Genomic DNA, 12,677 nt, shown 5'->3' with positions numbered 1-12,677 from the left:
CGCTGCCCCCGCCCCGGGGAGGGGCCTTTCCTGCCGGGAGCGGCGCCTCCACCCTCGGGCTCGTGCGCGGAGCCGCCGGGACGAGGGCAGCGCGGGTGCGCGGGGGTCCCGGGCCGCCCCATGGTTGCGCTCCGTGCCGGGGATGCCCGCCCGTTGTCCCCATGCGGACTCGCCGCCTCCCTCCTGTGACATGAGGGCGGCGGCAGCTCCGAGCGGGCGGCGGGAGCGGCTTTCATTCCTGCCGGAGTTGAGCATGGAGGGAGGTGAAAGCGCTACCTGAACATGGAAAAAAACAACAAGTAGTTCCCGCTTGGCAGCGAGAGGCGCAGATCGGCCGAGGTTCCGGCAGCCGCTGCGGAGCAAGCGGCGTGGCAAGAGGAGCCGCTTTCCCGGCCGCCGCGGAGGTATCGGAGGGCTGGCGGGGAGGAAGGGGGGGCCCGTGGGGGTCGGGGGCGCCCGTGGGGCAGCTGCGCGGCCGGCTCTGCAGCCAGCGGCTCCTCCTCGAGCTGCCCGCGCAGCCTCGGCGTTTAGCCCAGAAAGTAGCGGGGCGAGCTCGCCGCGTGCCGCTGCCCCGCCGCGTGCCCGCTGCCCCGCCGCGTGCCGCTGCCCCGCCGCGTGCCCGCTGCCCCGCCGCGTGCCCGCTGCCCTCGGCGCGCGCGGGGCTTCCTCCCGGGGAGCAATCCTTCCTCCTACAAGACAGAGGGGAAAGGAGGAGGAGGAGGGGGGGGGGGAAGGTAGAAACCTCCAATATTTTTTTGCCCCCTCTCTCTTTCCTTATTACGCTGTTAGCATAATAAAAGATAAATGGCCATTAAATAATTAACTGCTCACTTTCTCTTCCAGCCGCCCCACTCCAGCGGTCCCGAAGGGAGCCGGGGGTGGGCCCGGCAGCAGCAGCCCGTGTCCCTGGGCTCATCCGGGGGGAGAGCCCCGGGCTGGGGTGCGGGGTCCGGCCGGGGCCCCCACGGGGCTGGGGGCGCCCCAGGGGTCTGCGCTCGGTGGCCAGGAGGCAAAGGGAGCTGTGGAGCTTGGGGGACTTGATTCCCCCCCCCCCTTGATTTTTGTCTGTCGTTGCTTTCAAGGCGGAGAGCAGCCTCCCGCCGAGCTGCCCGGCGCCCCGGCGGGGCCGGCGCCCGCCCCCCGCGCCCGCTCCGCCGCCATCTCCCGCGCCCTCCCCAGTCATGTCCGACCCGGAGCGATGGGGAAGCTCGAGGACAACGAGAGGGTGATCCTCAACGTGGGCGGCACGCGGCACGAGACCTACCGCAGCACCCTCAAGACGCTGCCGGGCACCCGCCTGGCCCTGCTCGCCTGCGAGCCGCAGGGCGCCGAGTCGCCGGGCGCCGAGGAGCCGCCGCCGCCGCCCAACCCGCCGCCGCTGCCCGGCGGCTGCCCCGACTCCGGCAGCAGCTGCAGCCCGCGCAGCAGCGGCGGCGCCAGCGAGTTCTTCTTCGACCGGCACCCGGGCGTCTTCGCCTATGTGCTCAACTACTACCGCACGGGCAAGCTGCACTGCCCGGCCGACGTGTGCGGGCCGCTCTTCGAGGAGGAGCTCGCCTTCTGGGGCATCGACGAGACGGACGTGGAGCCCTGCTGCTGGATGACCTACCGCCAGCACCGCGACGCCGAGGAGGCGCTCGACATCTTCGAGGCGCCCGACCTGCTCACGGGCGAGCCGCCCCCCGACGGCGCCGGCGACGACGACGAGCTGGCCGCCAAGCGGCTCGGCATCGAGGACGTGGCGGCGGCGGCCGGCGGCGCTGCCGACGGCAAGGGCGGCCGCTGGCGGCGGCTGCAGCCGCGCGTGTGGGCGCTCTTCGAGGACCCCTACTCCTCGCGGGCCGCCAGGGTAAGCGGGCGGCGGGACGGGACGGGACGGGACGGGACGGGGCGGGCGGCGCGTCCCGGCCCGGTGTGTTTGCCCCGCGCCCGGTGTGGGTGACAGCGGTGGCCCCTGTGGGGAGGCCGCATCCGGAGTCCCGACGCACCCAGGAGCCCCACGGGGTGCAGTGGTGCTGCCGTCGTGGCCACTGTTTGTCCAATTCGCGCTGCACCCATAAGAGAGGTGCAAATGCCACAGAGCGAGGGTGACCCTGGCGCTCCAGCCTGCCTGCTCTGGCTCCCTGTCTGGAGCTAGAGGCTTCTGCTGGGCTGCCCTTAGGAAGATCGGGATTTTTTAGATTTTTGCCACTGAACATCTTTGGCTTTTGGGGGCAATTCTGAATCTGCTTCTGCATCTTAGTGGCTGCTGCCACTGGTGATGAGGGTTCGCTTTCCCAGCTGTGGCTTTGGAGCAAGGAGACCTCGTAATTCCTTATAAGGGGAAAAAACTGTGGTGGTCTCAAGGTAGCAGTGAGAAAAGCAACTAGCAACAAATCTGCTCTGTGATATGCTGGGAAAAAAAGGAGAAGGAATTGTCATGGGAAGCATGCTTTTTATTTATTTATTTTTAAACGTTAATAACTATTGCAACATACATACGGGATTGTGCGTGAAGCATTCAGACCTAAACCCCCTCCTTGAAATAGAGCAGTTACTGTCAGAGTCATCTTCAGATCAGCCATAGGAATGTCTTTGGAAATCTCATAGATGCAAACAGAAGCATATGCGAAGTGATTCCCTGAATAGTACCTTATGGCCACATCCATTTCCTATGAAGAAGTTTGTAACTCTTATCTACTTAGCAGAATAAGTTAAATAAACAACACACAAAAGGCCTTGGAGTAATTACTGCCCTTTGCCGGGTGCCAGCAATGTTTACAGCTTCAAAAACCGAGCACCAGCTTGTTCTCCCTTGGCAGCTGGCTCCAAATGCTACTGAAATACATTTTCAGTGTGGGATTAGTTCTGCAGAAAAACTACCACAAGTGTCTATTTTTGCTCGTCAGTGACATGCACGTGTTGCTCGCATCTTGGCTGCCTGAGTTTCAAAGCAAACGTTGCTGCCAGTTTCGTGACAAAACCCGCGTGTGCTCGGTGGCTCCGCCGCGGTTCCGTCACCTGCTGCTTCCTTACAGGTGTGTCGGCCGCCTGGGCCTGGGGCTGGTCCAGTACAGAGCCTTTGGCCTCTGTTTTGCTAGGGAGTCGCTGAGTATGAGGTAAAAATTATATTGAAGCTACCAGGTGAAATGTGGAGATGGGCAAGGTGATTGCCGTTAGAGATTATAGCAGCCCCTCGTGTTTTCTGTCCGTTTGAACTCCTTGATAGCACCCGTAAGGGTTGTTTTCTAAATTGTCCATCTTTACTAGAATATCTTGAGCTTTAGCATCAGCAGTTTGAGTAAAAAGTGGCAATAGTTGTGTTTCAGGAGATAATTCTTTCTGTAGTGGCAGAACTGCTTCGTAATGGTTATATTCAGATTTCATCTGAGTAAGAAAGTGACAGAGCTATAAAAACTAGTTAGAGTCCAAGTCAGTGTTTTAATTCTCCTCAGGACTGCTACCCAGTGTGTTGATCTTTCAGGGAGTAAGACAATTTTGAGAATTGCTGACAACTTCTAAAGCAGTAAGCAAATTTGTATATAAGGACTATCATACACTTAACAAGCACACTTGAACATATAAAAAACAGTTTAAGCTCCTGGTTACTGGAGTTTGGAGTGGAGAGGTTACTTTCAATGCAACAATTCGCACACCTTAAACAGAGACGCCACTTTCTGTGTGTCCTGGCAAGTACAGTTTGGCTGTCTGGCAGCTGAGATGATGTTTGGCTCTGAAACCACTTCAGGTGAAATCCTGGCCTGAAATTTCAAGAAGAAATTTCAAGAAGATTTGAAACCTGAAAGACTGAAATCAAGAGAAAACTCATCAGATATCTCTCTTCACCTCATAGTGTTACAGTGTTAGTGACTCATGCGCACTTAAATTATCGTGAGACTGCTTAGGCGTAAACTTTCTTAATAATTGCAGTGGTTATTTATTTATTTAGAATTCCTGCCTGATTTAACTTCAGCAATGTCTGTTCTGGAAAGTGTGATAAAGATAAAAATCACTTTTTTTTATTAACAAATAGGCTCATTGTGACTTTCTTCATCTTGAAGTGTGATCTCTAAAAATAGAAATATACAGAAATTCAAATATAAGTTGCCATGGTAACCTATTGGGGGATAGTGCACGCGCAGGATTATTCTAGCAAGCCCATCCAATGATGTTACGTAAATAGTGAAACTGGTTTGTTAGCAAAAAGATACATTTCATCTGAGGTTCTCAAAGATTGTCAACTTTCAAATTCAGATACTGAAATCTACTGATATTGCTTTTTTATAGAAGTATACTGTAATATACCTATGTACAGTTGAGTTTAAACCTGCAACATCTTGCTTCTCAAACTCAAGAGTCATGTCTAAATATTTCTGTTTTCATTTTATTGTTTTGGATTTTATAGACTGAACTGAAATTAAATAGTACAGTGGAACTCCTTTTACTGCAGGCTTAAGTGATACAGCGATGAATCACACACTGCTATTTGACAGAATACTATTATGTATCTTTGGAAAGATACTGACAGGAGATAATGGCATAGAAGGAGAAGTGTTGGGCAACCACCTAAGTTTTTCTGTGTGTCGAGTATAACAGGAACTACTATGCTCATCTGAAACACATGTATGCACTGTGAGTTTCATACCCACAAACGTATTTGCAGAGCATTCAATGTATTTTAGAGCAGTAAAGCCCAAAGCTATGTCTAAATAGTGTGTGAGAAAGTGCATCATTAAGCACTAAGTTTGAAAGAGTGTCTGCAAATGCCCATCTGCAAATGCCTCAGCGTCAGGGTTTCAAGTTAATTAAGCTTTTTAGGCCTTTTGAATGATTGTTGAAATATGATTCTGTATAAAGAAATAATTAGTATTTGTCATTGATGTTTCTGGAGGTTTACGGCCTGTCTGTGTACTTACTACAGGAACTCCGAAGTGGGCCGGGGATTCATGAACGTCGTAGCCAGATGCCTGTCACTTCTTGCGAGGACTGTAAATCTGTTCAGAGATAAGGGACAGGGACTGCAAATTGGGTGGCCCAGGAGCAGCTGCAGCAGAGCCGTGTGGCCTAGGGCACGCCAGCAGCCACTGCCTCTAATTCTCCTTGCATAGCCCCTTTGCTGTGTGTTCTTTATCTATAAGCAACATCATAATTACTTGATTTACAAGGGAAAGATAATAACTAATTGGCAAGTGTTTGTAAAGTTCCCTGTGCGTATTTGTAAGTAGTCACTAAAATGCAAATAAAACCTCCCACAGCCTTCCAGTCTGGACTTAAGACCTTGTAAGTGTTCTTAAAAATACTGATCTTACCCCCACTTCATCTTGACATGAAGGCTGGACTTCAGCAGTAGGCAGTATCTGATGTTGAATGGAAGTATGAGGTGCATATGTACTGCTTTCAGTAAAGTTACACTGACACGAGCTCCTTGTCAGGGTCCTGTAGTGTCTAAGCCAGCTTGGAATGATTTGCAGTGCTGGTGATAGGTAGAATCATCTGAAATGAGCAGGGTAAGAGAGGTTTTTTTGGGGGGGATTTTGTAGATCTGCTCAAAATACTGAAGTGACAGAATGCATCATTAAGAGAACGTTATTACTAAAGGCATCTTCCCCCTTTATTTGAAGATTCGATTGCATTTTTTTTTCCAGGTAGCTAGCTGCCTTTGATATACCAGGATAAATGATTTGTGTGGAATATGTTCAGGACTTAGGTTGTTTGTGACGCAGGACAGCTTTTATTTTGTGTCTGTGTGTCTGTGTAAGTGTACACAACACTGCTGGGGTAGTCTGATGAGGGCACTGTGAATGAAGTGAAAATATGTTCAGCTCGGAATACACATATGTAGATTAATAGTAAAAGATAATAGGAGAGCCCTTTAATGCATAAGTGCAGGTCCTTTACTCTTCATTTAATCTTCAACAAGGAAAGCAAATGTGTGTTAGGAGTTACCTTCTAATAATTTCGGAGGTTTGCAGAGTTTTTCAGTCTGGAAATGACTCTAAGAGTATATAAACAAAATAGTAAAGGGTGATGTGGGAAAAGAGACCAGTAGTTTAGCTGGCTAAAACCAGTCATCCCGTCTGAATGAAGCATTTTGTCTATGGGAGCTGTGCTTCCTTTTAAAGCGAGATTTGTATCTAGTGACAGAAATGATAATGCTTCACTGTTACATATATTCATAGAATCCATAGCTTCGCATGTACATGGGCTGACTAGATAGTTTCACGTGTACTGGATCACATTGTAGGTGATTCCTATTAATTTATGCCTGCAGTGCTGGTTGTTAGAAAGCTTAATTGTAAGTTGTTGCATAATAAATTACCTGTTCAACATAAACTGGCTTGATCTACATTAAATTTAGATGGTAGCTGATGGCACTGGCATGTCAGTGAGGTAAAATAAGAAAGATTTCTGCCTCCCTAACTTCTGCCTTTTCTCTCTACAGCTGTTCTGCCTGCTGCTGCTACTGTTTCCATGGAAACAAGACAGCTCTTGGCTTCCTTTTTTCCATTGAAAACAACCTTCTTTCTGCCGCTTATTAATCTCAGAAAGGCATTTTGTCACAGCACTGACATAAATGCCACAGAGATGATCAGTACTATCATTTCAGGAATAGGTGCTGTTACATATGTGCATATACACTAGCCGCATTCATTTTCCAATGTTTTTAGAGAAATTTGGTTAATGGATTTACTCTGAATTGACTTTGGTGCAACTAGAAGTGAAAATTAGCCTAATGTATATAGTCCATGATAATGACAGTGAGAGAATTATTTTGTGTGAGAAAACTGGTAGACAACGTTCTGTTCCTCTTTTCAGTTAATGCATAAAGTGCTATCTGTAATTTTGTTTACAGTGTTAAAAAGCTTAAATGATTTGCTTTAGGGACGAGAACTTCATATTGGGTAAATGGAGGATTGTTGGAGAATGAACTCACAACTTCTTGTGAATACTGTGGAGACTTCAATAGTATATTTAGCAAAGATACCACGTTACTATATAGACACAGGAAATAGGAAAAGAAAATGTGACATAAGAAAAATCATATTTTTGAGGTCCTTATATTCATACAGTGTCTGGTACCCAACCCAAGAGATATTTGTAAATATTCTGTGAGGAATTTGATGTTCTTGCAATGAATCATAATCAAGGAAAAGTCAAAACTTGGACCACTCTGAAATCCTTGTTTTTTTTCCTTCAGTATAGGAACTTAAAGATATTTTAAAAGGAACTTTCTATAAAATTTACTTATCTTTTTCTCCTTCAATGACAGTGTACAAAAAGTGTTTGAATTCCTATTTTCTTTTTCCTGTGAACAGTTGCCTCTGTCTGTGCCTTTCCACAGAGTGGAAAGATTAGAGAAGAGGAAAGGTCCTCCTATACAGATTCTTACTAGTTTTATAATTCCTTATGAATTGCTGTCCAGTCATTTTACTGATGATAGGGACAAGTTCTTCTCATTATTAAGTGTTGTTTAGATGCTGTTGATTACTACAGATAACTTTTTTTTTCCCCCCTGATGCTTGCACTTCACGTTCTGATTTGTCTTGAGGAGGCTTCGTTTTCTTCACTGAATAAGTGCACAAAAAGGGGATTTATGTTCATTGTATTTAGGACCTGAAGAGATGGTATGTTTCCTTTTAATTTTCTTTACTGAACTCTTCTTTAGACCTTATTTTTGCCAGTACAATTTCTAAACTCTTTGATCTAGTACAAAAACCTGTGGGGATTTTTGCAGTTTGCTTTTTTACCATGAGCAAATAGGCAAAAATATAGTTAGGATGATATTTGGAATCTCATTTGGAAGTGTTGATGTAGTTCTACTAATGGTTATTTCTTGTAGTAGTGCTATTCCTTTCTACTCGCCTCATCATTCTTTCACTCACATGCTCTTTCTTGTATAAAATAGAGATTGCATAGGAGCAAAAACTTGTTTTTAAATCAGTGCTAAGCCAGGCTATTTAGGATTTTTATGCAGAGATCCTGTTGAACGTATATGCATTCTTACAGTAACCATTGTTGCCAAAGGCCTTTAGCCTGATGCAGGGGATGCAACATGAGGGAAATGCACCATGCATCAGAAATAATTTAAAATGGGGAATGCAACATACTGTTGTGGAAATATGAACAAGAATTCTAGTAAGAACTTCTTTTGGTGATATTTATCAACATGATAACATGAATGCAAGTTGTAGTGATGACCTGGTTTATCTGCTTCCCTATTGTGGTATGTTACACAGCTTGCTAGAATTAAATGGTATTTTGTCAGAAATACCCGTAGAAATAGCTGCATAGAAAGAAAATGAAGCCACAGTCTCTTTAGTTCTACAAATATGTATAATCGATACAATTGTTAGTACTTTTTGATGACTAAAGCACTTTTATGTGAACGAAGTAGGTTCGTTTAGTCTCCTCTCTACAAAAGACTCAGCGTTTTATATTCAGCAAAAATCCTATTTTAATTACATATATAGACATACATCTATGTATACATACTAGTTTATCTCTTAAAATTAACACAAAGAGGCTTTTAATTTTCTTCAAAGGAAATCTTTCTTCTGACATGGATGCTTTTTTTGTTTTAGAAGCCTATACTTTGTTACATGTTCTTACATGTATTTAATGTTTATACCTATTTCATGGCAAAGCTCTACTTGTTTAGTGTCCAGAGTTCTATTCCTCTTGTACATCTACATTTATTGCTTAATTTGCAGGAAGTAATCTTCCAGCTGAGGGCTCAGTCATTAAGTTGAAGACCACTGCTTTGCTTTCTCCCTCTTGAATAGGTACAAACTGGAGCTAATTTAATACATTTCTGCATTAATATAAGTTTCTTGGTGATTCTAGGTGAATCTTAAGCATATATCATTCTCCTGCAATATGTTGTAAATAGAAGAGAACAATCCTCTAGCCTAGTGCTGAGAGTAGTATGTAAGCCTCACTAACATCATGTGTATACTGCATGGGATCATGTAGATGTATTTCTGCAATAAATACAAGTATAGCTTATTGCATAGTTTTGTATAGGTACGAATAACTGTGTCCCTTGTATAGGTATTGTGTAAGTACAAATAGGTGTATATTTTCATCAGTACAGAGCGTACAAAATTGTATTTTTTAGTGTATCTACTCGTTGAACACGTTGCTCAAGTACCTCTCCAAGGTTGTGTTCCTGGTTTTGATAATGTATAGAGTGCTAGTTCTTTAGCAGTAATCCTCTTTTTGACTGCTTAATCTTTATCCTAAGAGAAGTGCTGCTTTGGCGGGAATGATTTCCACCACACTAAAATGCTTCCTTTGATAAAAGCAGAGAAAGTGCTCCAGTGCTGGAGGTCTGGATGGCGTGTGGGGTTTGAAAGCAACAGAAATGAAAAATTGTAACTTGATAAATGGCTAAGACAATTCTCTTTCTGGGTATTGCTTTTGAGAACATGAAGTTTCATAGAAAAGGAAGGCTGCAGAAGAGTAATGTGAAAAATGCAGTAATAAGGAGCACTGGCTGAATTCCTAATGATTTTGTATCTCAGGCTTCATCAGTGCCTGTCATAGCACTGAGATAGAGTGTTTAAGGATCTCAAATAGTGTCAGGCTGATCATGGTGGTCTTAAAATTATTCTTAATTTCTTCTAATCATATTTTTATTGGCCTACTTAATTTTTTGGAACACAAATGGTCACAGGATGCATTAGTCCTTTAAATGCTGTCTACCGTAAGATCAAGGGAAATTAAGCATGTAGCAATTAGTTTTTGGCAAAAGCCTCTGCAGTCACTGATTTTCCTTCTAACTGGTGATCAAAATCGGTAAGGTAAAAGAAGCTTTTAAAGTATGCAAACATGTGAATATAAAATTTCTTTATTTTTAAATGCTTAATACTGCAAGGAGGCTTAATCTTTAGTGTTTATTCTTAGAGGTATTCAAAAATTCAACTTACTTTTTAAGAAAGCTGTCTCTTTTTATCACTGGTACTTGGCAGTCCTCTACTTCTTTGAATGGCAATTTTGCAATAACTGGTTATTTGAGATCATTTTGTTACTATCCTGACTGATGTGCTATTTCTCCTGACAGCAGGTTTGCAGTATCATAATTGAATCCAGTTTTGTTTTGAGAAGAACTTTGTTGTCTGTTTTTTGGGGAAAATAGTTTTCTTGCACTTTACATTCTAGAGTTAGTGTCTGTCTTCAGATTCCAGGTGAATTTTAGGACATAATTGATATGCAAACATATCTGGCTTTCATCTTGAACATGATGGCATTAATCTGGAAACTACTTAAATATGCAATTTATTCTTTTTGTGTTCTTAAAATTAAACATATATTGAAATGTTCTGCTGAATGGGCAGCTAAGGTTTGAGCACTTGCAGGATCATGTTCTGGTCTTCCTGTCTTCTTTTTCCCTTATAATGGAAGATGAAGTCCTTGTACTTAGTAATTATTCTATGATTCATAATTTTATAGTTTTAAAAATCAAATGTTCATAGAAAAGCCATATAATAAATGGCACTAGCAACTTTTTTTTGGTGTTGAAATTAAGCGGGGTAGGATTTCAATAGAAGTTTTAAACAATAACTTTGCTAAACTGTATCAATACTTCAGTTCATCACATGGTATTATTTGATGTTAAACAAATGGATTTACACACTTTTGTATTTTTATCTTTCTGACCATGAAATTTTGTAGTGTCTGTGTTCTAGGCTTGGCTTTGGCATTTGGCAGCAGGACAAAGTTGATCTCCTGCTTGACTAGTTGATAGGACGCCCGTGTTGTTTGGAGGAAGAAATGGGAAAGTTTGTCTTTTATCCCCAGAAAAGGGGTGTCTGTGGTCCATGAATGTTCAACAAAGTTGACTTGATGCACTGCAACTACAGTTGGTTACCCCTTGGTTAGTCAAGTGTGTGGTTGCGTAGGTGCCATAATGGTGGAGCAAATTTAATGGAGGAATTTAAAAGATAGTAGGAAAAATTGTGTCTTGGTGGATAATGAATGAGTACCAGTATAGAATGGAGCAAGGTATGCTTCCATAATTTTTATATTTTTTTCTGTAATTTTTATCACAATGTTACCAATAAAGCTTTGAAACTGGCTAGTGCATTTTATATTACCTTGTTTTCTATCAGTGATATTCATTGTTTTTGAGGATGAAAGGTGTCGATTGGTTTTAAACTACAGGTTGGTCTACTCAAATTTATACTACTTCTGTTGTGATTGGCCCTTCCTTAATTTTAAAGTGAGAAGGGAATGTAGTTCTTTTTGAAATGACTTCTTTAATGACTAGATCTGTTGTATTTTGGAATAGCTAACTTAGCTGGTACAACTCACTCTTGCAGTAGTCTTCCACCCGAATCCAGATTTTTTTGAAAGCTGAAAGTGTCTCCCAAAACTAACTAGATTTTCAGAGTCCTTAATTTTCTGTTTCCTCAGGCTTTAGGACCATGTCTTTGCATGTCTTGCTTATCATTCAGCCAATGCCTGGTTATTGTTGTACGTGTGAATCAAAGGCTTCCAATTCTTTTGTAATAAAATGAGCGATTCCGCTACAGCTTCAAGTACAATGACTGCTGTAAATGTCTCTGTACTGTTATTGCTTCCTCTATTAGCTGGTCTAGCAACTTTTCTTTGAAAGCCTGATAGCATGTATCATTTATTGAAATAAGCCACCAAAATTTCAATCATTTTGTGTTCTCAAGAATTTAAAGAGTTTGAGGCATTTGGTAGAAGGAATGTACCTGTGGAGAAGTATAGACTAGGTCATGTTGGATTAAATTTCATTAAAGCAACTTACCTGGCACTGAAATCTTGACAACTTCTCTAAGGTAAATGCAGAGGTCTCTGAAATATTTTCTGCTTTTGTTAAACTAGGAATAAGCAACTTTTATAAAAGTGTGAGGAAAATTAATATGATCTGGTCTTACACTGCTGCTGTTTGTGCATTCTTTGAATACACAGGTCAGGATGTGTGCATTAGTAATTATAGTGAACCAACACTACAAATTTTAGTTTAGTTTAGTTTACCAGCCATTCTTTCCTAGAATAACAAGGTAATTGTTACAGCTTCTAGCCATACTGTGATCAAAATCCTGCTTCCAGAAACCAAAATATTGTTTCTGAAAGCAAAAGTCCTGGCAATAGTGGAGGCTGAATGAAAATGCATAAGATAAATTCTTCTTTGCAGTTCTGCTCTTCAGGCAAGTACGGTACCAGTGTGGCAACTGCATGTATTACAAAAACAAGTGTGGATTGGCAACCTGAAATAGGGACTGAGAACATGTAGTCCTTTCAAACTCAAAGGGGAGTTTTTATCTATATAAACCTACAGACACACATATATACATGCTATATACATGCATGTATTTCTAACCTACAATTAAGAAAGCCAGGAAGATTTTTTTTTCTGTTTTTTTTTTTTTTTGCCTTTTTTTTTTTCCCCCCCGTGCTTATTCTTCAAGATTTTATTAGAGGACTGCACTACAGCCCGGATTTCTGTATTCTCACTGTTCTTGCTTTTACTTGTTTAATTTAGAGTCCACCTAGTAGTTCCAAGTAGAGCTTTGTGGACTCTGAGCATCCGGCTTCATAAGGTTTTGATAGACTTATATTATTGGCTGTTCTGGCATACTGGCTATATTAATATATAGTGTTTTGCTAAACAGATTTATCAGATAGAATGTTCCATCCTGTATGAATTGTACCTCAGTAAAAATGGT

General features: G+C 43.0%; 1 protein-coding gene across 5 annotated transcripts in view; it reads left to right on the top strand.

Moving 5' to 3' along the window:
- The first annotated feature begins 1,175 nt into the window (after positions 1 to 1,175).
- Positions 1,176 to 12,677, top strand: part of KCNC2 (potassium voltage-gated channel subfamily C member 2) — an 88,758-nt gene continuing 77,256 nt past the window's right edge. The window contains exon 1 of one of the 5 annotated variants that reach the window (XM_026038518.1): positions 1,176 to 1,849. In XM_026038518.1, the coding sequence (XP_025894303.1) occupies positions 1,199 to 1,849 (651 nt within the window). In that variant the 5' untranslated portion in view covers positions 1,176 to 1,198. The remainder of the gene's footprint in view (positions 1,850 to 12,677) is intronic. The other 4 variants (XM_026038514.1, XM_026038517.1, XM_026038516.1 and 1 more) reach the window with 4 other exon arrangements.

Source organism: Nothoprocta perdicaria, unplaced genomic scaffold (assembly GCF_003342845.1).
Source record: "Nothoprocta perdicaria isolate Ctin4 unplaced genomic scaffold, notPer1 scaffold_211, whole genome shotgun sequence".
Taxonomy (NCBI): domain Eukaryota; kingdom Metazoa; phylum Chordata; class Aves; order Tinamiformes; family Tinamidae; genus Nothoprocta; species Nothoprocta perdicaria.
This window is presented reverse-complemented; position numbering and strand designations above follow the sequence as displayed.